We start from the raw sequence: 24,405 nt of genomic DNA on the forward strand, positions 1-24,405 counted from the left end.
TGTATGTTGAGGTGGGCTTGGCTGGAGTTAGGTAATTAATCAAGAATAAGCTCGTTAATGGGCTGGGCTATGTTTGGCAGCAACAGATTGTTTTAAAAAACGTCCTCTAAGTGTTCCTTTGAAGTGAAGCAAAGCACCAAAATTGCTTGGCTTGCAGGCTTTAATGGCACAAAAACTATGCTAACAAATTAATTTTCTCACCACCACCTCCACACCTCAGCCAAATAATAATAAATACACCTCAGCAAATGGTTCTTTTCCCCAACTATTTTTTAAAAAAGTTGCTTTAATTGTGGATTATCCCTCTTCAGCATCTTACTTCAAAGCTCCCTATTTTCCCCTCCTCACATCATTGGCTTGAAATCCATAGTGCCTCCGAGAGCTATGATGAATCACATGTAATCCCTGAGGTGATTCTGGTTCAATTCTCTTTTTTGCTCTCTTTCCCATATAGCCATGGAATGACATTCATCTTCTTTTGGAACAAGAACAGTACATTTCTTAGCCCAAGGCCAGTCCCAGCAGCTGCCCTGGGCAACAGCATTTGCTGCTTCTGCCGCTGTAGTTGAAAGGACAGCCTTTCCCCAAGAACCTTGAGACATGTGCTTCTTTCTTCTACCTTGAGAACAGCAGAAGCCAAAGGAAGGCCTAACAATGCTAGAAAGCAGCAGTTCCCCAAACATCAGAGGACTTTTAAGCAGCAGAACAAGAGGTCCTGGAAAGGAGGCTTGCTCATCTCTCGCCCTACATGTGATGGAGAGAGAAGGTTTAGTCCTTGCAACCTTAGTCTATGCAGGTGTTAAAAAGGAGCCCAGCAGATCTAAGCCAGGGCTCTGCCTGAGCCAACCTTGCTGCCTACAACAGGCACAGAATCCTCTGCAACATGTGGCTGACCTGAATGCAGTGGAATAGAAATGGGGAAGAGGCACTGGATGCTGGTTCCCCACCATCTACACACTGGGGGTCATGTCTGCAGAAGAGAACCTTCTCTAAGCATGTAGACTTCCCTCCATGGTGTGGTGTGGAAACCTGCCCAGTCAGTGTTTTACATTACAGTCTCTCCCCTCCACATGGTTAAAGAGGATGGATGAAAGAGTCTGTGGATACTTTTGATTATTTCAAAGTCCAAAACTTGAAAATTGCTACTCTAAAGCAGCAGTAGCCTACATGGTCCCCTCTGAATGCTGTTGGAGTCCAACTCGCATCAGCCCTAACTCCAGGAAGGGTAATGGTCAGGGATTAAGGGAGTTGTAGCAACATGGAGGCAGTGAGAGATTTTACTTTCTTGGGCTCCATGATCACTGCAGATGGTGACAGCAGCCATGAAATTAAAATACGCCTGCTTCTTGGGAGAAAAGCAATGACAAACCTAGACAGCATCTTAAAAAGCAGAGACATCACCTTGCCAACAAAGGTCCATATAGTTAAAGCTATGGTTTCCCGGTAGTGATGTATGGAAGTGAGAGCTGGACCATAAAGAAGGCTGATCACAGAAGAATTGATGCTTTTGAATTATGGTGCTGGAGGAGACTCTTGAGAGCCCCATGGACTGCAAGAAGATCAAACCTATCCATTCTTAAGGAAATCAGCCCTGAGTGCTCACTGGAAGGACAGATCGTGAAGCTGAGGCGCCAATACTTTGGCCACCTCATGAGAAGAGAAGACTCCCTGGAAAAGACCCTGATGTTGGGAAAGATGGAGGGCACAAGGAGAAGGGGACGACAGAGGACGAGATGGTTGGATAGTGTTCTCGAAGCTACCAGCATGAGTTTGACCAAACTGCGGGAGGCAGTGGAAGACAGGAGTGCCTGGCGTGCTCTTGTCCATGGGGTCATGAAGAGTCGGACACGACTAAACGACTAAACAACAACAAAGCAACATCTGTGCATCTCCATCTGCTCTGCAGATAGGTGTTTTGTGTTGTTTTCAAGTCCCCCAGTGTCATGAATCCAGTGATGCATAGAGACAAGCTTTGTGATCTTCCCACCATCATTCTGCAGGGGAGAATATGTACACCTACTTGTATTCTCCCTGACCATTAGCCATGCTCGTTGGGACTGGTGGGAGTTTGGATATCTGGTTGGCCTAGTTCTCACAAAAAAATAACAATCCACGCATTGGTTTGGGAGGTGCGGATCAGGTGCGTTCATGTTGGAATTCACAGAAATCAAATCACTCTACCATTCCTACCACTGTATGATTCTGGGGGGGTAGGGGGGGCAGGATGAATCCAGGAGGTGCTACCTGAATAATCTTGATTCTTTGTGGACACTATGTGATTTCTGTACCTGTTCTAGATTTGAGTTTGTGTTTTGAGAACTTTTTGTAAGCCACTTGGAGAGCCTCTCTGGGCTCAGAAATGGAACAGAAGCATTCTAAATCAGAGGTAGCCTGATATTTGTTGGACCACAGCTCCCATCTTCCCCAAACAGCATGGCCAGAGGTTATGGGATTATGGGAATTGTAGCCCAACAACTGGAGAGAACCACATATGCTATCTGTGTTCTAAATAATATGATAAAATTATCATATTATTTACCACTAGTAGTAATAGTGGTAGTGGAATACAGAGCACCCCTGGTCTTATGTACAGTATAGCATCTTATGCTACAGGTGAAGAGCTCTGGTCCTTCGTACGTTAGAGGCAGATGCCACAGTGCCAACAGTACTAAACAACCTGGCAGAAAGCCCACTCCTTGGCAGGATATTAACCTCATTATTTGGAAGAACCTGCCTTGGCCTGAAGCAATGTATTATCTGAGTAGGCAGTAATGTTGCACACAATCAGTCAAAAGCAGCCAAATGTGGGGGGATCCAAGGCAGGTGGGTCCTATCAAATACCATCCCTGGGGAGCACATTGTTTCATGTTTCATGTTCCAAGCTGGAGTTGCTTCAAACTGCCATGTGCCTGAGGGGGCAAAGAGAGGGATGTTTATTAAAAATCTAATATGAGGTGTTGGGGGGGGGGAATTCCTCTGTTTCCTCGTGACCTGATTATTCTATAGCTTCTTGATAGGTCTCATTCTCAACTACCAGTCTTTTCTACCTTTCCTTTGTGAGTATAGCCACAGGTTGTGTGCGTGTTGAATATTCCTCTTTTTAAGGAGGTCTCCTACTGGCATCATTAAAGTAAGGATATGCTTTAATTCTGGAGGGTGAGAGGGATCAAGAATATAGTAAAAACATATAAGCACATATCGGGGCCAGCCTACCCATGAGGTAGGCTGAGGCAACCACCTCAGGCGGCAGAAGCTCAAGAGGCAGTGCACCCCTAACTGCCTCCAGTGTCACTGTACTGGGCAGTTAAGGGGGGCATTGGGGGTGCAGCAACATCAGAGCAGGGAGGCACCTTCCCATTTTGCCTCAGGTGATGAAACTGCATGCGCTGCCATGACACATAACATATAGCGGCCGGTGAAGCCAATCTACACATTCAGAAAGAGTGCATGGTACAACTTTCCACAGACAGTACCACTTTGGACTCAAATGCATGATGGAAGGGAAGGGGGTCACATATATGAATTCTCCCCAATGCAATAACTACTTGCTCATAGAAAATTAAGATTTCGGGATGATTAAGGCTATAAAACATGTGTTGGCAATGATGACTTCTTAATAAGCAGAGACTTTTTTTATGTAGGAAAGCGTTCAAATATGACTGCTGTCACCACTCCAGAGGATCAGATGCCTTTCTTCTCCCCAAGCACAGAACAAGTTCCATTCTGGAATTGTGTATCAGGAGTTCTGGTACGGGGGTTGGCGTATGACAAATGTAGGGCTGGCTCACATACAACTCTGGCAGTGATGGTCTTTAAACATAAGGAACATGTAGGAAATAATCATGTGATGTTCACCCTCAGGCTTGTGCATGTGTGCAGATTCCATCCACCCAAAGAGGTGTAAGCATGCATGCTTCACATCACACACTCTAGGAACATAAGAAGCCACCCAGCATGGGGCCAGATTATTTGTCCATCTAGTCCAGTATTGTCTACTCTGATGGGCCCAAATGTTCCTCAGTCAGAGGTCTTTCACATCACTCGCCATATGAATATTGCTTTTTTAAAAAAATGGAGAAGGGAGTTAAATCCAGGACTTTCTGCATGCAAACAAGTGCTCTGCTGCTGAACTATGATCCCTTCCCTATGTTCTGTGTCAGGGATAAGAATCCTGTGACCTACCAGATATTGGTGGACTCTAACTCGCACCATACATACAGACATACCTGCAATTGTACGCCACCTTTCTGCAGTTCAAACTATGCTGCAATGCAGCCAATGGCCAATGGCTGATGGGGGTTGTCGTCAAACTGCATCTAGAGGGCCATTCCCTACCCCTACTCTACATGGGAGGGAAGGGAAGTTGTATGTGAACCACAGACTCCGCCTCACCTCACTGTACATCAGGGAAGCCAACTTGAATAAAATATTGGGGAGGGAAGCCAGGTAAGCCATGCCCCACATAATAGATCACATGACATGGTGCATGTGCACTATTTGAATAGCAATGCCCATTGATTTGGGGGGGGGGATCCTGGTACCCTCAAATATTTTATTGAGGGGGGGGCAAAGACCCTTGGCCCCGAGGAGTTGGTGTCTATGATGTACATAGAACACAGATGCCAGGACGATATGTGAGTGTGACATGCTTCTTTTCCCTAGCTAATGTATGGATAGATGAAAAAGATGCCATAATAAAAACGGTGAGATTTCACAGTAACTTATAATTGCCCATGAGCTCAAAGACTTTCTGTGATGGTGAGAAGTGTCCAGTGCTAGGCACCTTACCCAGGGAGGTTCAAGCCCCACCCTGAATTCCAGCCACCAGCCTCTGAGTAGCCCTGTTCATCTATTACAGACGTGTAGGGCACTCCTGGGGATGCAGGTGGCGCTGTGGGTTAAACCACAGAGCCTAGGACTTGCCGATCAGAAGGTTGGCGGTTCGAATCCCTGTGATGGGTTGAGCTCCCGTTGCTTGGTCCCTGCTCCTGCCAACCTAGCAGTTCGAAAGCACGAAGTGCAAGTAGATAAATAGGTACCACTCCGGCGGGAAGGTAAACGGCGTTTCCGTGCGCTGTTCTGGTTCACCAGAAGCGGCTTAGTCATGCTGGCCACATGACCCGGAAGCTGTACGCCAGCTCCCTCGGCCAATAAAGCAAGATGAGTGCCACAACCCCAGAGTCGGTCACAACTGGACCTAATGGTCAGGGGTCCCTTTACCTTTACCTTTAGGACACTCCTGTGTTGAAGGGGAAGCAGTCTTGCACTACAGTCCCTGATATCACAAGTCCCGCCCCTGAACACCCCCCCCCCCCGGACATCCACCCATCGAGCATTCCTACTTCCAAAAGGTGAATGCCCAACACCCATGTAATGCCTGGCTAGGGCTTATTGGCTGGGTCAGCAGGCAGTCCCCAACTTTCGTGTAGGCACAACCAGGTGGCTCAGGAGGTTCATGCCCTTTGCTCACTGCTGAGATAACATATGCTCTACTCACAGCCAATGAGGAAATGGGATTATATTGGGGAGGTTTGCTCATTAGTCATTGCAGAAAAGTGCATTCTTGCTAACTTTCTGTCCTCCAGGGATTTTCTCTTTCAGGATGGGAGCTATAGATGGGATGTTCCCTTAGTCCCCGACCCCTCCCCCCTCCTCAAAAAACCTGGGAGATAGTATGTTCTCACAAACAAGCATTGGTGGGCCTGCGATTCTTTTCTCATTCTGGGATTGTGCCATACAAGCCCATCAGTAAAGTGAAAGATCAGTACTTTTGGGGAGGTCCTGACATCCCAGAAGGAAAGCACGGTGAGAGCAAGTGATGGGTGACTGGGCAGTGGGCCCCTCACCTAAAGGGCCACAATGGTAGCCAGGCCCACTTTAGATGAACTCAAGCTTGCAAGATCAAACTGTTTGAATGGGGGAAGCAGAGAGAGAATGTGTGTTAGGGTGCCATTCTGAGCTGCTGTGTCACAAACCATTTTTTGCAACACAAAGCAACAGTGTGGAATAATATTGACAGCATATTAACAGCCCAGCACACCACAGATTTATACAGTTGTACCTCTTGATACGGGGGACGCGGGTGGCACTGTGGGTTAAACCACAGAGCCTAGGACTTGCCGATCAGAAGGTCGGCGGTTCGAATCCCCACGACGGGGTGAGCTCCTGTTGCTCAGTCCCAGCTTCTGCCAACCTAGCAGTTCGAAAGCACGTCAAAGTGCAATTAGATAAATAGGTACCGCTCCGTCGGGAAGGTAAACGGCGTTTCCGTACGCTGCTCTGGTTCGCCAGAAGCGGCTTAGTCATGCTGGCCACATGACCCAGAAGCTCTACTCCAGCTCCCTCGGCCAATAAAGCGAGATGAGCGCCGCAACCCCAGAGTCGGCCACGACTGGACCTAATGGTCAGGGCTCCCTTTACCTTTACCTCTTGTTACATCATTCTCCGGTTGCATTTTTTCAGGATACGAACGCAGCAAACCCAGAAGTGTATACTTCTGGGTTTCGCCATCCACACATGTGCAGAAGCGCTCTGCGCACCTCGCACATGCGCAGAAGTGCTCTATCACGCCGCCCACGTGTGCAGAAGCGGCGCTCTAGTTGTGGACTTTTTAGGGTGCGAATGGCACCCAGGAACGGATCAAGCCCGTAACCAGAGGTATCACTGTATTGAATTGACTGTCACCCCCTCTTTGAAGGAACCCCAGGGAATTGTAGTTCTTTGTGCAAGGGTGGTTAGCAAAGCCTAACTAGAGGCTTCTCGGCATTGTGATGTTCTTAGGATTTGGAGGCGTGGGGAGCCATAGCAGTTAAAGTTAAATGCTTGTAGGAGATTTTATATATATCAGTGCCAGCCAACATGGTCAGTGGCTAAGGTTGCTGAGAGATATAGTCTAGCAACATGTGGAGTGCCACAGGTTTCCCAACCCCGTTCTGAAGCCATGAAAAAGAGTTGTTGCACACAAAGGGCAAGTTTCTTCACAGCAGATATTTAGTGTTGACAGCCTCTAGGCTTTGCAAGTGGTCAGTTTGGTCCTTCAGTACATTATGATTATGGTTCATCTGATGGTTGTCCTTTTGCTCGTAGAGGTTGTTGATATGATTTTCAGACCGGAGCAACTTCCTCCACCTCCAGAGCCATATCCCATGGTGCCCCTGCCACTTCCAGAACTTGATCCACTTCTGATGCTGAGCCCTTCTCTGCGGCTCAGTCCATTCCCTCCTGCCATGCCGCTGTTGCTAACTACAGCTTCAGGAAGAAGAAGAAGAAGAAGAAGAAGAAGAAGAAGAAGAAGAAGAAGAAGAAGAAGAAGAAGAAGAAGAAGAAGATCATTTTAATTGTGGCACACTAATTTTAAAGAGATTCCCAAGTGAGACACTCATTCAGTTAAGCCTGTATAGGATATGATACAATTTGGCATAATACAAATTGCCCATGCATCAAAACCTTGTAGAGAGGAGTTCCTTTTTTTCTGAAATCCAGCAGCTAGCTAGCCAGCCAGCCAGCCAGCCAGCCGGGTCCTTTTCTAAGAAATTCCATCTCACCCACCTCCCCTCATCCATTTTTTCCCCATTTTTCTCCTAACAGCCACTATTCTACACCATCTGAGGATGTTCCGTCCCCAATGAGTTGTTTTTGGTCTTGTCCTCCTGCTTTTTTAAAAAAGTACTTCAGCAAACTAAGGGTCCACTTTAGGAGAACGAGTTCCCTGTTGGCATATGATATTCACACTCAAAAGCTTTGGAAATGTTCAGAACATTTAATGTGCAAACAATCTGAATCCTTATTCATTAGGGGCTGTAACTTGGGGAAGGTTCATAGCTCAGTGGTACAGCAACTGCTTTGCACGCAGAAGGTCCCAGCTGCAACCTCAGGTATCCCCAGGTAGAGCAGGTAGAAGGATTTCTGCCTGAAACCCCAGAGAGCTACTGCCAGTCAGAGTAGACAGTGCTGAGCTAATGGACCAATGGTCTGATGCAGTACAGTGGTACCTTGGGTTAAGTACCGTATTTTTTGCTCTATAGGACACACTTTTTCCCCTCCAAAAATTAAGGGAAAATGTGTGTGCGTCCTATGGAGCGAATGCAGGCTCCTTGGCTTCAGCGATAGCAACGCGAAGCCTCCGAAGTGCAGAGGGAGAGCTCCCTCCATGCTCCGGAGGCTTCGCGTTGCTTTCGCTGAAGCCTGGAGAGCGAGAGGGGTCGGTGCTTCAGGGATAGCAGCCTGAAGCCTTTGGACCACAGTGGGACCTCGCGCTGCGCTCCGAAGGCTTCGGGTTCCTTTTGCTGAAGCCGGGAGAACAAGACTCTCCTGACTTCAACGGAGAGGGAGATCTGTGCAGCACCCCTTCAGCAAAGCGTTTCTCCTGCCACTTTGCTGAAGGGGTGCTGAGCAGAGAGGGGGAGAATTTTTTTTTTCCTATTCTCCCCCTCCTATGGTCCGGTGCGTCCTATGGTCTGGTGCGTCCTATAGAGCGAAGAATACGGTACTTAATTTGTTCCGGAGGTCCGTACTTAACCTGAAACTGTTATTAACCTGAAGCACCACTTTAGCTAATGGGGCCTCCTGCTGCCACCGTGCCGCCGGAGCGCGATTCCTGTTCTCATCCTGAAGCAAAGTTCTTAACATGAAGCGTATGTAACCCGAGGTACCACTGTATAAGGGAATATCCTCTCTCCTGCCCCTACATGCTGTACTAGGCATCTCCTGCCTGTGGAGAGTGGATTTGGTGAAGTGCAGAGAGAGGAGAGAGGGAAAGCTTCACTGCACCAGCGACAGTCCTTGCCAGTGGAATAGTGTACTTGAATCTGACCCAGGTGCTTCAGAAACATGCTGTTGTTGCAAACCCAGAATGCCGGCACAAAATCTTTGGCTACTTACATATGTTTACAGCACTGCCATATTCTCCAGACATCCTGTTTGGGGAAAGAAAAAGAAAAAAGTGAGCAATTCAGTACTCCATACCCTCCTTCTCTGCAGATACTATTCCATCATGCACACTTTCAGGTCTACTCCAAGCTAAGCCCCACTGAATTCAGTAGGACTTACTTCCAAGTAAGAGTATATAGGGTTCAATGGATCTTACTGTTGAGCAGGGATTGAACTCACTGGAATTTTGGTGTTTGTTGGCTGCTGAAATTACCTTGCCCAAAACTGGCTCATAAAACCATTCAGCTAACAAAACGCTTTGTAAATCAACCTGAAATTGTCCAATGCAAAATTGATTTCAATTGTCTCTTTGTTTCTTGAAATGTCAGTTGCAACTGATGGCACAGCTAACATTAACAGCATGTTGATTATTCTGGGCTGCAGGGATGCTATTGTGCCCCAGGCTCTTGTGGTGTCTTTGTTCTCAGCAAAACAAAACAAAATTCCCACCTTACTCCTGCTTGCAACTTGCTTTCTTCTCCATGAAAGACTGGTTGTCTCTCTCAGCTTGAAAAGTTTAAATCTGCCAGTTGTTGTTTGTTGTTGTTGTTTTAGAATTGTTGTTTAAGATAAATTTTATAAATGTGCTTCAATGGGGGAAACAGAGTTGACACAGAAATTGGTGGTGCAATTTGAGTCACTGCATTTGCTAAAATGCAGTCAAACTCATTCTTTCTGCAGCAATTGCAGGAATATGTTCTGATAAACAGCGAAAATGGCTCAGAGTGCAGTATCAATTCGGCAGCAGTTGCAGATGCACTTCGTCAAGGAAATTTGGCTAAAGTGTGAATGGAAACTCAATTTCTGCAACATTCGAGTACATCCCTGCCACTGAGAATGGAAGTACAGTATAGGATTGCAGCCTTGCTGTTGTTATCCATTATTGTTTATGGCTCATAAATGTGGCAAAGCATCACCTCTGTACAGGGATGAGGATCCCATGGCCCTCCAGACATTGTCGGAATCAAGCTCCCAGCCAGCATGACCAACAATCATGGATGATGAGAACTGTAGACCATCAACACATGGAGGATCACAGGATTCCCATTCTGAATATGAGCATTGCTAGACTGAATTCATTTGTACCTGCTAGCATTATTGTTAGCAAAGCAAATTGCTTGATAATCTACTTACATTGTGTAGATTGTATTCACATACAGTGAATACTGCCAGACAACTTTTTTAAAACAAACAAGCATTAGTGCTATACTAGTACTGCCACTGTTCACTGGGTGAATGCATTATTTAGTCTTTATATAAAGGGGAAAGCAACATTTTCCATTATTTTTTCAAGCAGCGCTGAATGAAACTGATCATGTGCCCTCTTCAGGATTTGCTGGCAAAACTGGTTTCCCCTGTCCCTATAGCACTGAGCTTCATCAAACTACCTAGAAGCTTGTTAGTATCACCCAGGCTTATTTATTATTATTGCTATTATTGTTATTATTATTATTATTATTATTATTATTATTATTATTGCTCCAACACTGACTGTACAGGAGGATGAAGATGGGGAATGTAGGAGGCAGCATTAACAATGTAAGATTGCTTGTCGTTACATGAGACAATGGTGGTGGAATCTACACACATACTAAAAACGTTCTGAAAATGCTTTTTAAAAGCATTTTTAAAAATACATTGAATTTTCCATAAGGCTCACCATCGCCATCCTGTGTCACGTTGTATATTGCACTTAAAAGGTTTTATTTGCAGCTGTATAGCTGAGTCCAGTGTTTGTTCTGATCTCAGAAGATTGTGACGAGATTTAAACAACAACAACAACAGAACAAATCAACATTTGAAGTAGACAGGGCAACAGGGTAAACGAGAACAGAACCTTTCGAGATCAGTTCCTGGATTCTCAAGAATAAATTGAGGAGTAAAACGCATCAACGCCAGAGAAAATGGAGAAAATGGTGAGTATGGAAACAAAGCCACTTCCGAGCTAGGGAGGAGGTGGGGTTGCGGGCTTCACGCCCCTCCCCACACTTGCGGGGGCTGCCTTCCACTCCCGCGATCTCAGGGAATCCTCGGACACATCATCCCCAGGCCAGCCAATTGGCTGGCCCGGGGGGCGTGGCCACACTACATTTAGGTCTGGCGCGGCCGAGGCTCTTCCTCTTTTCCACGCTGCAGCTTGCCAGGTTTTTCCCTTCCCTCCCACCCATTAGGCTAGGCTCTCTGACGTTGCTATGGACTTTGGTTGGTCGCCGTCAAGGGGCCTGGTAGGAATTTTTCCATTTGGCAGATTGTCACCAGCCACTTGGTTTTCGCCTACCTCGTAGCAATCCGTCACAACTTGGTATTGGCGGTTAGGCATTGGTAAGAGTATTGTTCTATTGTTGTGCAGATGAAGGGGGAAGGAAGCGCCATCACCTTCCCCCAAAACAAAAGGGTAGTCCGGTAAAGGATTCCGGGGGGCGTGGCCTTGTCCTAAGCCTATGGAGGTGTGGGCCCACGGCACGCCCCCAAGCGGTAACTCCGGGGGGAACTCCCAGTTGACGTGCCTCAGCAGGACTCCCCCTACTGGTGGTTAACCCTTACCGGTCTTCTAGCAAGCGGGCTGAAGCCGGGTAGTTGTTAGGACCAATGCCTAAGCCAATACCGCTCAATTCCTGTAATCAATAAAGTTGTGGCCTAATTTAACCCATTAACCTGAATTCTTGTGTCTCGTGTCGTTATTTCTGAGGGGGGAGGCAAGAACTCGCCACGCAACTAGTCCTAGTGTGGACAGCCTATCAGCCATGACATTGCTGTTCACCAAACCCACCTCCATTCTTCTCCTTCCAAGAGGGTCCTGTAGGTAGCAATCTCAATATCCAGAGCTAGCTTAATATTCAAAAGTTCCTGATAATCACGCAGAAGGCGGGCCAGCTCCTCCTTAGCCTTCTGCATGGCGTTCTCCAGTTCCAACAGCTTTTCCCTTGCATCCTTGAGGGCTATCTCTCCACGTTCTTCAGCTTCAGCAATAGATGACTGAAGATGGACACACTATGGAGAAAATGCAAAGAACAGAAATCAGCTCACATAGAAATCAGCTCATATAACCAGAGCTTCTTTTGGGGGGCGTTTTTTTCAGGGCAAACATTAACAATTTTAATTATTATTTATTATTTTCATAAAATTTCCATATGCCCAGTACAGTCTCAAACTGATACCAGAATTACCATAACAACACTAACTTAAGAACATAAAGGTAAAGGGACCCCTGACCATTAAGTCCAGTTGTGACCAACTCTGGGGTTGCGGTGCTCATCTCACTTTATTGACTGAGGGAGCCAGCGTACAGCTTCCGGGTCATGTGGCCAGCATGACTAAGCCACTTCTGGCAAACTAGAGCAGTGCACGGAAATGCCGCTTGCCTTCCTGCCGGAGTGGTACCTATTTATCTACTTGCACTTTGACGTGCTTTTGAACTGCTAGGTTGGCAGGAGCAGGGACCGAGCAACGGGAGCTCACCCCGTGACGGGGATTCAAACCGCCAACCTTCTGATCAGCAAGTTCTAGGCTCTGTGGTTTAACCCACAGCACCACCCGCATCCCTCTTAAGAACATAGCACACAGCTTTCTAACAAATTGAAATAACACAGCCAAAGGCAAAAGTTCTTACACAGTCACAAACTCCATTTCATTGTCAAGTACAAGTTAGCAAACGTCTTGACAAAAGGTCTACCCATAAATTTAAGAATTGGGGCTTTAAGAATTTACACCACAGGTGACAGTGCTTTGAATGTTTCAAATGCTTCTTTCTGCCTCTAAATGAACGCTTCATTCATTTGGATTACTGGAGTCCATTTTTTGCCCTTAACTATCAGATGTAGCTATGCAGTAAGTCAAAAACATCTTAGGAATCATTGCAGTGCATGAAATTTGGTGCCTTCTAGATCAGGGGTCAGTAACCTTTTTCAGCCGTGAGCCGGTCCACCGTCCCTCAGACCATAGCTGTCAACTTACAGATTTGAAAATAAGGGATCAGCAGCCAAAATAAGGGATTTTCTGGGCACAGGTATGTTCAGCTTCTGAGCCCCTCTGAGCCAAAAGCAGAAAGCCCAGCCATCAGCCAAACAAAGCCTCAAGCGATGGTTCTCACAGCGCAGCAACCCAGCAAAGGGGATGCAGCAAGGAAAACCACTGTCACCTCTCTGCTGGGAAGCACTGAGCAAAGGTGAATCCCCAGGCAACGAGGCCGATTTGATCAGCACAAGGCATGCAAGCTCCACCCACCAGTCGTTCTTAGACTCCGTATTGGGTGAGCAACGCAGCCAAGCAACCCAGTTGGAGCCTCCTCCTCCCTGGCCAGCAGGGAGGGAGGGAGAGGAGCTGCTTCCTTTGAAACCCGGGAAATTTAAGGGACATAATCAATAAGGGACAGCAGCGGGACACGGCGCTGGGATAAGGGAGTTTCCTGCCAAATAAGGGACAGTTGACAGCTATGCCTCAGACCATGTGGTGGGCCAGACTATATTGGGGGGGGGGGACACACACAAATTCCTATGCCCCACAAATAACCCAGAGATGCATTTTAAATAAAAGGACACATTCTACTCATGTAAAAACATGCTGATTCCTGGACCGTCCGCGGGCTGGATTGAGAAGGCGATTGGGCCGCATCCGGCCCATGGGCCTTAGGTTGCCTACCCCTGTTCTAGATGATGTTGGACTCCAGGTCCCAACAGCCCCAGCCAGAATGGCTAACAGGAATGATTTGCCTATTCCTGATTTAGCCCCCAATTTTTTCAAAGGTAAAATTATTTCCTGCACTTCTTGAGGCATAGCATGTTACAGATTATCAGACCAGAATACATCTTTTTGAAAGAAAACTAAAAAAAAAAAAAAGTTCACAACTCAAAAATCCGTATTTACATTTTGAAGTTTGTAGCAGTCATAATTTAAAGGATTCATGACACACCTGTATCTATGGAATGCCAAACCGGTAAATGAGAGAACCCCATTGTGTTGTGAAAGCAGCAAAACTATTTATAAACCAGGAACTGAATTATTTAGTTGAAATGGATTCAAGGCATATTTGTAGAATCAAACATAAATATTATTGCCAGCCTTGGGCTTAACTCAAGATCATTTCTTCACAAGGTGATGCTAAAACACCCTGAAAACAGGGTGAATATCACAGGTGGGGAACCTGTGGCACTTCAGATCTTGATGGACTACAACTCCCATCATCATTGACCATCGGCCAGGCTGTCTGGAGCTGATGGGAGTTGGAGTCCAACAGAATCTAGAAGGTCACAGTTTCCCCACCCTCAGTGTATATAAACTGACCCCAAATATTGCAAAACCATAGTAAAACTGCTGGAGCTAAGTAGTGCTGCACTGAGTTGTTTTCCAGAAAGCATTACTGATATTAAATTCTTAAGTAGCTAACAATGCATTCACTCCATTAAAAGTCTGTTCCCAAACCACTGAAATGTGCACTATTCACTGTAACATTATTAGACCATGGATGAGAACCATGTGGCTCTCCAGACGTTGAAGGACTACAACTCGCATCATTCATGATCTCTGATTTTGCTAGCTGAGGCTGATAGGAACTGAATTCCAGCAACTTATGGAGAACCTCTGTGGCAGAGCAATCACTGGATGCAAACAAACAACCTTTGCTATGCATATCTGCTAAAGGAATGTGCATCTTACTTGTTTCTTCACACTTTCCGTTTCTGATCTTAGTCTGTGGATGAGTCGATTCAACTCAGAAATCTCCATCTTGGAATTTTTCAAGGCATCGTCATGTTTCCTCGCTGTGAGCTGAAGTTCCTGAAACTGATTTTAAGTGACATCATAAAGCGTAACAGCAGCAGCCAGACCTTAGGCCAAATCCATCACCAGTTGCAACTGCCTGCAACTGCCAGTGGCTGAAGGTGAAAGAGGAGTTGGAGGGAAGCACTATGCCCCCAAAACAGGTTTAGGGGGCATGCAGGTGGAATAGAGTGGGGGGGTCTCATTGCACAAGCAGACCTTGATCCGCAAGTGCATACTGCACCTAGCACTAAGCTGAATTCCATCCATTAGTTCAATGGCATGTTTCAGCATACAATTGCAAAAGCAAGACGCGATAAAACAAACAAAAAAAAACCCTCTGAATCTTGAGTGTCCCTCAGATTCTCATCTTTGGCTTTTGAATGCAGAAATTCCCAGACAAGAAGGATCTTAGCTCAGTGGCAAAGCATGTGTTTACATAAAGGAGGTCCCTGGGCATCTCCAATCAATAGGATCAAGGGACATGTGATGAGAAAGCCCTCTCCCTCTCTCTGCCCAAGACCTTGAGGAGCCATAGCAGCCAGCCAGAGTAGACAAGAGTGGACTAGATTTTTTTTTAGAAGCAAGTCAATAGATTTTTATTGTTTTGAGCTCTTCTTTGCAACAAGAAAGCATGAGCCTAGGACTTGCCGATCAGAAGGTTGGCGGTTCGAATCCCCAAGATGAGGTGAGCTCCCGTTGCTTGGTCCCTGCTCCTGCCAACCTAGCAGTTCGAAAGCACATCAAGTGCAAGTAGATAAAAAGGTACCACTCCGGTGGGAAGGTAAACGGCATTTCCCTGCGCTGCTCTGGTTCTCCAGAAGCAGCTTAGTCATGCTGGCTACATGATCCGGAAGGTGTACGCCGGCTCCCTCGGCCAGTATAGCGAGATGACCGCTGCAACCCCAGAGTTGTTTGCGACTGGACCTAACGGTCAGGGGTCCCTTTACCTTTACAGTGCTCTAACTGCGGGAATTATTTTTAGGTGGGAAATTCTCATTAACTCTCCTGTTTGGAATTTGTCAAGTTTCTTTAAGTAATGTTCGGTAGGTGGGCCACTTTCCACTTGAGTTTTTCCTCCTTACAGCCACTGCCTCAATTGGTGAGATCCACTATGGCATCTTCTGTTCTAGAAGGTCTCTGTATTTCTCCCAGGCTATAAATAAGGATTTTCTGATAATATGATTGGTAAAGTCCTTATGTACTTTCCATAGATCAGGTACACATGCCAACTGTACCTGATATTAAATCCTTCAGGACCTAATAAGTCTGGGTTCCCCAATGAACACCAATCCCTCAACCAGGTGAAACAGACCACCTCACAGTACAGACTTTTATTTGGAGGAGAAGCCTCCTTAATATCAATTAAGACTAGGTGTTTTGTTCTGGGTCTCTTCCCCCGCCAGATGAATTTTGAAATAGATCGTTGCCATTCCCTGAGACTGTCTGTCCCACCCAGTATCGGGATCGATTGAAAGAGAAACAATAGTTTGGGGAGCACATTCATTTTTATTATAGAGATCCTTCCTAAAAAGGATAGCTTCAATCTGCTCCAGGTGTCCAAATTTCTTCTGGTGAATTTGTCAAGTTTCATATGGATTCGAGTGGCATTTTAATGGCCACATTTTGCATCACTTGTCATGTTACATGCCCAAGCCATATGTACACACCTTGCTTTGGTACATGGCATCTGCTTCTGCTCGGCTCCTGTTGGCCATATCTTCATACTGAGCTTTGACTTCTGCAATGATGCTGTCCAGGTCCAGGTCACGGTTGTTGTCCATTGATAGGATGATGCTGGTGTCACTTAGCTGCCCTTGCATCTGTGATAGCTCCTGTAAGTCACACAAAAATCTTAATCATTGGGTAGCCATTGCTCTATGGAATCCAGATAAGGGTAGGAATGTTTGAAATCAGTTTATTTCATGCAGGGAATCTCAGGTGGTCCTTAGGAGAGCACAAAGTATCCTCACCACTTCATACAGGGATCTCAAGAAGTTGAGTTCATCTGTCAGAGAAGCCACCCTGGTCTCCAGCTCCACCTTGTTCATGTAGGCCGCATCTACATCCTGGGAGGGGGAAATTACATTGAAGATCATAAAGGGTTAAGAACCAGTCAAATGAACACACAGCAGTAGAGGTCTAGCCTAAGTTAAGCATTTGATGAAACAGCAGGGAGTAAATCACGGACTGTGGGGCATTCCTCCTTTACTCTAGGGTCCTTTCAAATCTACAATGCAAGGTCCTGGGCCTGCAGCGGAAGAACATTGAAAACACACCTCCCTCTGTGGGTGAATCCAATTGAAGCAGGGAGGTACAAACGGAAGCACATTGCATCCCACCTTCCAAACACAGGCCCTTATTTTTTTGGAAGTGCTAAAAGCCCTGAAATTACCATCTTAGATTTCAGATTTGTGCCCTCCACTCTCCCAAACTTAAATCCTATGTTGAATGGAAAAGATTGTGAATCTATCTATCATCTATCTATCTATCTATCTATCTATCTATATCTATATCTATTTCATCTGTCATCTGTCTATCTATATCTATCATCCATCTATCTATCATCTATATCTATCTGTCTATCATCTATCTATCATCTATCTATCTGTCATCTATCTATCTGTCATCTATCTATCTATCATCGATGGCATCAGCAGCTGATATCCTTGAGCAGCTGCTAGGGCTCCAGTGCTGTGTCAGGGCCCAGTACACATGATGGTGGATTTGTTAGTCACCCACCATTTCAAATACTCATAACATCCCCAGCGTAACATCATTCTATAGCACTGTGGGAAATCTACATGGCAGATGACTTACCGTGCTGCCTCTGCCACCAGTCCTGCTACAGCTGCCTGCCACTGCTGCCGCCATAATCTCTAGCAGGTAAGCCCACCAGGAGAGATCAACATCAGAGGAGGCACACCAGAGGGCTTTATTTTTTCCCAGTGCCCACTCGAACATGGAGCTCATTCTAGACATATGTCTTCATTCGTTTGTTTTTAATTTAACAAAACTCATGCACTGCTTTGATTGTAAATCGACTAGTTGCATACCCTCCAACATGCCACAGAGGAAAATTGGGAGAGCAGCTCCTGCATGAGTCATGTGACTTGTGTGAGAACGTGGCCCCCCCAAATGCACATCTTCCAGGGCTGCGCTCTCATGTGAGCCAAAACAGGACATCATGGGATCTGATCAGAAGCTTCTGTAATTCCAGGATGTACCGCTTAAAGCAGGACAGTTGTTGGGTAGGTCATCTGTATATTTACATATTCCCACACTCACATACCCCTTCATTTACCTCCATTTGGAATAGATGTGGAGAACCTTTTTCAGAGCAAAGGCCACACTCCCTTCTGTGCAGCCCCCCAGGCGCCCCATGGCAATAATGGGTAGGGCCAGAGGCCCATGTGGGCAGGGAAAGGAAGGTAGATTTTACATTTGTACAGAAGGTTGGCTTTTACACACACACACACACACACAGAGAGAGAGAGAGAGAGAGAGAGAGAGAGAGAGAGAGAGAGAGAGAGAGAGGCTCTAGCCTTCACCCTGGCACACAAGAGTCAATATCAGAGTTCATGTTACAGCCTGGAGGCTATGAAGCCAGGACAGTGAGGAGACAGAGTGTGTGGTTGTGCAGGATGATTCCCCAGAGCCAGAAAGAGGCCTGGGCAGAGCTATATTCAGACCTCAGGCCTGAGGTATTTCACCCCTGATTTATAACGAGTGTCATCACTTTGTGTGCATTTCAAGACTTACCTTTTTTAGCAGCACAAATTCATTCTCAGCAGTGGTGCGCTTGTTGATTTCTTCCTCGTACCTTTTGAGAGTAAACGAAAACAAAAGCAAAGATTGTGATGGATTTGTGGCCATAATCTGTTCAATATCTGTTTAAAGTAAAAAGGGGGGGCACAAAACCAGGGGAAACGCCACTGGAAAGGTGAAATAGAGAGTAAGGGGCTCTACTAATTTCTATTCTACAATGGCACTTTCCATCAAATGTGTAAACCATGATAGGAGACCTTTCTCAAAACAGGAGCAAAGAGCGGCAGGCAAATGCGCTGGCAAGTGAATGTGGTGCTGATGAGGATTGCTAGTTTATTTGTGACTGATTAACTTAGAGACTCAGAGAATGAGGGGAATGGTCAAGGAGAAGCTGGGTACTTTTGCAAGATTGTTTGCATTTCTAATTAAAAGCTAAAGGTTGCATTTCATTGGGCTGAAGATCTTTGGTTCAAGCCTGATGTGCTTTACCAGATGAATTTGTTCTTTAACATCTATGGCTTGTCAGTTGTTCCTAATTAAATTTAGTGTTATGCTACACACTGCTGCTTTGGTACAGGGAAGGGCCTGTGAAGATATGGATAACACAGCTGCCTCCATTCGAGAGCTGCTGTTCGGATCATAGCTATGAAGGCTGTCATGATGAGCTCCTGAACTTCAAAATGTACGTCTCCATCACTGGGGAATTGCACTCCGGGTGGGAAGAACTGAGCGCTGGCCTTGCCTTTCCTCACCTACCTGCGCTTAAAGTCTTCCACTAGATCCTGCATGTTCTTCAGTTCTGAACCCAGCCTCCCTCTTTCACCCTTTAGAGAGTCTAGATGTTTCCTCAGGCTGTTGGTGTAGGCCTCAAAGAGGGAATCCATGTTGCTCTTCGCATGGGAGATGGGTTGCTGCTGCAGGAGGTTCCATTTGGTCTCTAGGACTTTGTTCTGCTGCTCGAGGAATCGAACCTGAGGATCAAACAGATTGAAAGGGAGGCTGAGTGGCTTTGCAAGCACCCAACAGAGCAGTGGTGAGCAGCTTCAACATGCATATAGGAATGGCCAAGGGTAGTCACACTGCAGCTCTAAGCCCTTCCAGGCATAGCATGGAAAGCAATTGTGCTAAAATGTCACATGACATAAAAGAAAAGAAACTGAACTGTTGAATTTTTTTAGTGCACATTTTGAAGTCCAAAATGCTCAAATTCAGGTTTCGACTCTAAAGGACAGGGCACTCTCTATCAGGGGTAGCCAATGTGATGCCCTTCAGAAGATGTTGGACCACAACTCCCATAAGTTCCATCCAGCACAGTCAATGATTGGGGATGGTGGGAGTTGTGGTTTAGCAGCATCTGACTGGAGCTCACAATACTGGCTATTCCTGATATGAATTGCAAAGGTATGGATCCTTATGTAGTCAAAACAATTCCCTCCATGCTGTAGATGGTAGTATCTGCACTCATGGGGGAACCCCAATTTTGCAAAAGCACACACACACAAAATCAGAACACCATGTGGAAAGGGGAACTTCCAAAGCAGCACATTGAGGACCACAAAATGCTGGCTATTGAAGGAGAGCATGGAAAACTTCCTGCGAGGAGGGAGAGGAAATGGAATGGAGTCCTGGAAAAGGGCATGGCTGGCTGGCTAGCTGGCTGGAACCCTTAACTGGAACACTCCACACTGTGACATTGGATGCATGACTGACTGAATAAATGTTGTCTGGATGATAATGCTTAACATTCTATTATTATTTTCCTTGCCAAATCCTGTACATACCAGATGTTTTCTAAACACCCTGGTCCTGATTCAGCTGTGGTTGCAGAAACAATTGTTGGCCTTGGATGAAAGTGGTCTTACTCTCTGTTCAATATGATTTGGATAAACACTGCAGTATGCATGAGCAATAAGATGTTAATATCCATTGACTGGCTGCACACACAAATGTCTACTTCTGCAAATGGATATCACTTGCTGGATGGAGACGCATGCCATCATAAGCAATCATAAAGCTTTCAAATTGGGGGAAGAGAATCAAATTAGGAAAATTTCTTTTCAATTTTATTTCTTCTCTAGCACATAGGAAGCAGCATCACAGAAAGTCTTGTGGTGTATTGTGTGTCCCATCCAGTCAGTCTACATTGAAGAAATCACCTGACTGCTTTACTATGTAGCTTGCAACCCATGTTCCCCTACACTAAAATGGCCAGGTAAATTTCCTCTGGCTTAGATGGAAAACTATGAATTTTAATTTACAAATATTAGAGTATGGAATTTGATTCAGACATGCTTCCTGAACAACGAGAAGCTGCTCTACAGTTTGTTTGTTTGTTTGTTTGTTTGTTTGTTTGTTTGTTTAACCTCCTTGGGCTTTGCGTCTCATCCCCCCACCCCCAGCAAGAACAATGCTGAGAGTTTGTTGGGCTCCCACAAGACTTGTCAAGATATGTGTTACGGAGTGGTGTTACATTATGGAGTTGCCTTTCAATATTCTATATCTATCTATCTATCTATCTATCTATCTATCTATCTATCATCTATCATCTATCATCTATCTCTCTATCATCTATCTATCTATCTATCTATCTATCTATCTATCATCTATCACAGCAGGTTTTAAGAATTGTCCAAAAAGTAACTTCAACCCAAATGCATCATGCCATGATATTACCACATGATGTTTTCTCTGAAATGGAAACAGGGGATGTACCCAGAATACATTGTTAGAAGATCTTCTTACAAATGTAAAGAAGAAGAAAAGTTTGGATTTGATGTGCCGCTTTATCACTACCCAAAGGAGTCTCAAAGCGGGTAACATTCTCCTTTCCCTTCCTCCCCCACAACAAACACTCTGTGAGGTGAGTGGGGCTGAGAGACTTCAAAGAAGTGTGACTAGCCGAAGGTCACCCAGCAGCTGCATATGGAGGAGTGGGGAATCGAACCCGGTTCACCAGATTACGAGTCCACCGCTCTTAACCACTACACCACACTGGCTAACTGAAAAGAGCCCATTTCCTTAACATCACCAAGCTTCGTTAGATTTGGAAATCAATTTGGAAAAGGACAGTCTTATTAAATCATCCATCTGTCCCCATTCTGTGAATTAAGGTTCAGTGTTTCTACTAAAATGTCTATTTTTCATTTAAAGTATTTTAATTTGCCATAATGAAAAGACAGGCAGAATCCAAGAAAGCTGACCCATTCCCAGATTTAGATAATAACTGGCCAAAGTAGATGCCTATATAACCGTCAGTGTGTCCATTGGTGGTGACAAGTGAGATAAGAATCGTAAAGTGTTTGCACGAAGGGGGAAAGAGGCAGATAAATTATATATAATTCAAAAATGTATGAACTAACATAATCAGAGGGATATCAATTTGGAGTACTGCTAAATGTTTCCTGTTTGACAAAGGAATTTAGTAACAGTTTAGTAATATGTAACAACAGTACGAAACGGTTAGTTAACACAGGAGCTCAAAAATCCTACCTTGTCTATAAAGGAAGCAAATTTGTCATTGAGGTTCTTGATCTGCTCTCTTTCTTCTCTGCGTACTTTCTGGATCTCAGGATCAATTTCCAGGTTAAGTGGCGCCAGGAGGCTCTGGTTAATGATGACTTCTGGGATGCTCCCCGGAGGATGGGAAAGAAACCCAGGGCCATTCCTTCCATTGCCAAAGTTGCCATTGGCCCATCCACCACCAGGAAATCCACCAAAACTAACCCCAGCATTGCTACCAAATACACCTCCACGATGTGCACCTCCAGGAACCACACTCTGGGAGATGCGCTTAGTACCCCCCAGATTGTAAAGACTTCTACTGTAAATGCCACCAATTCCACTTGCTGCTCCGGCGCTTCTTCGGCTAGGAGAGGAGGCATTGATCCTGCCCCCTGCGAAAACAACTGCAGAACCAGCACTAAACCCCCTCCCTCCATTCAAAGCTCTGGCATTCAACTGTCGACTCATTGCGGCATAAAGGTGGCGGCGTAGAGAGAGATGAACAGTCCAAAATCCTCTCCGAGTCTTCCTTTATATGGCTTTCAGAAGCTGGGCTTGGTTGGAGAAGTGAAATGAAAGAAATTCGAACTATTCACAGGCTTGGTTAGTCTGGCACCAGCCCATCCTTTCTTGAAACCCACTAAATAATATGTCCACACCTAGTGGGTCTGGGTGAAATGCAAAAAATGACTTTCATTGAGATTATCAGACGTTCACCTTGCAAACATTTTAACTCCAGAAGCCTACCCCTATATAATTAACACAGTATCTGCCTCTAGTTGAAATCCATATTTCATCATCCTTGTCACTCATGACCAACATAGGTATTAAATTGTCAGCTATAAACATTCAGAAAGCTTTTATTCCCCCCCCCCTTTAGTTTCTTTCTACTATTTACTGCAGTCAAGTAAATCTATCCCTCCCTCACTGGTAATTTATGGGAGTGGTTGACAATTTGTGAAGTATATTGCCCCTCCCCCTTCCATTCAGAAGTTATTATTATTTAATTATCTGTTAAAAAAGAATATTATTGGTTTTTTCACAATTTTATACATTTTACCTTAACCATTTCAAGCATTAAAATAAAAGGTTCTTTTGAACCTTGAGTCCTCCTTCCCTCCCTCCATGGGTTCCATAAAGATAAAGGACAAGGACCCCTGACAGTTAAGTCCAGTCGTGAACGACTCTGGGGTTGCGGCATTCATCTCACTTTACTGGCCGAGGGTGCTGACGTTTGTCCGCAGACAGTTTTTCCAGCTCATGTGGCCAGCATGACTAAGCTGCTTCTGGTGAACCAGAGCAGCGCACGGAAATGCCATTTACCTTCCCGCCGGAGCGGTACCTATTTATCTACTTGCACTTTGATGTGCTTTTGAACTGCTAGGTGGGCAGGAGCTGGGACCGAGCAACAGGAGCTCACCCAGTCGCAGGGATTCGAACTGCTGACCTTCCGATCGGCAAGCTCTAGGTTCAATGGTTTAGACCACAGCACCACCTGCGTCCCTCAATGTGTTCCATATTTAAGATTAAATTTACTGCATCTTTTACCATTGTCCATCTGTTATATATCCATAGTTACCATAGTTAATTCCACATTACAAGTGTCATTACATCCCCGCTAGTGATTTTAACTATTTACAGTGGTCTTCTAAGTAAATTAAAAAATTACTCCAGTCTTTCTTTTAAAAATACTTGATCTTCCTGGTTTGCCTGGTCTTCCATCAGTTTTGCCATCTCTGCATACCCCATCAGTTTCGTCTGCCATTCTTCTTTCGTTGGTACTTCTCCTTCCTTCCATCTCTGGGCTAGTAGCATTCTCGCTGCTATTGTTGCATATATTATTATTTAATTATCCACTTTGAGGGACAATTCTGAAAGGCAATCTATAAATACAGAAAGGGAGACATGTGGATTTCTAAGTTAAGAATTTTGAAATTGACTTCCTGCCACAGACAGTCCTCCAGCTACAAATGCTATGTTTTAGGAGGGGAAATGACCTGATTACCAAGGAAAAAACAAACCCCCTTTAAAATGCGAAGGAGCCCTTGGGCAGTGAATGCATGTGTGAGAAGAGGGACACTTATCCCGTTCCTGTTTATTAGAGTGTCTGCGTAGAACCCAGACAACTTTACAGCCCCCGGTCCTTCATCTGCTGGCACTGGGTCTGTGGCCCTGATTCCTGGGCCCATAACCATGTTAGGATCATCCTACTCTTGTGTAGCGCTGTGGTATAAACCACTAAGCCTTGGACTTGCCAATCAAAAGGTCAGCAGTTTGAATCCCTGCAATGGGGTGAGCTCCCGTTGCTCAGTCCCTGCTCCTGCCAACCTAGCAGTTCAAAAGCACGAAGTGCAAGTAGATAAATAGGTACCACTCCGGTGGGAAGGTAAACGGCGTTTCCATGCGCTGCTCTGGTTTCGCCAGAAGCGGCTTAGTCATGCTGGCCACATGACC

At 45.4% G+C, this 24,405-nt stretch overlaps 1 protein-coding gene across 1 annotated transcript; it reads right to left on the reverse strand.

Moving 5' to 3' along the window:
* Positions 1 to 6,808: 6,808 nt before the first annotated feature.
* Positions 6,809 to 23,031, reverse strand: LOC310755887 (keratin, type II cytoskeletal 75-like). Its single transcript, XM_083599292.1, has 9 exons — positions 21,940 to 23,031; positions 19,207 to 19,421; positions 18,445 to 18,505; positions 16,656 to 16,751; positions 16,353 to 16,517; positions 14,581 to 14,706; positions 11,699 to 11,919; positions 8,881 to 8,915; positions 6,809 to 7,248 (listed from the first exon to the last, which is right to left on the reverse strand). The coding sequence occupies exons 1-9, from the start codon at positions 22,417 to 22,419 to the stop codon at positions 7,058 to 7,060; spliced, it is 1,590 nt and encodes a 529-aa protein (XP_083455418.1). The 5' UTR covers positions 22,420 to 23,031; the 3' UTR covers positions 6,809 to 7,057.
* Between the last annotated feature and the right edge of the window lie 1,374 nt (positions 23,032 to 24,405).

Source organism: Podarcis filfolensis (genome assembly GCF_964270895.1).
Source record: "Podarcis filfolensis genome assembly, chromosome: 2".
Lineage (NCBI taxonomy): Eukaryota > Metazoa > Chordata > Lepidosauria > Squamata > Lacertidae > Podarcis > Podarcis filfolensis.

Coding starts and splice junctions, on each gene's coding strand:
- LOC310755887 (XM_083599292.1), bottom strand. CDS start 22,419: ATGAGTCGACAGTTGAATGCCAGAGCTTTGAATGGAGGGAGGGGGTTT. Junction 16,752..18,444: donor AATTTGTGCTGCTAAAAAAG/GTAAGTCTTGAA, acceptor TCCCCCTCCCAG/GATGTAGATGCGGCCTACAT. Junction 14,707..16,352: donor ATGCCATGTACCAAAGCAAG/GTGTGTACATAT, acceptor ACTTAAAATCAG/TTTCAGGAACTTCAGCTCAC.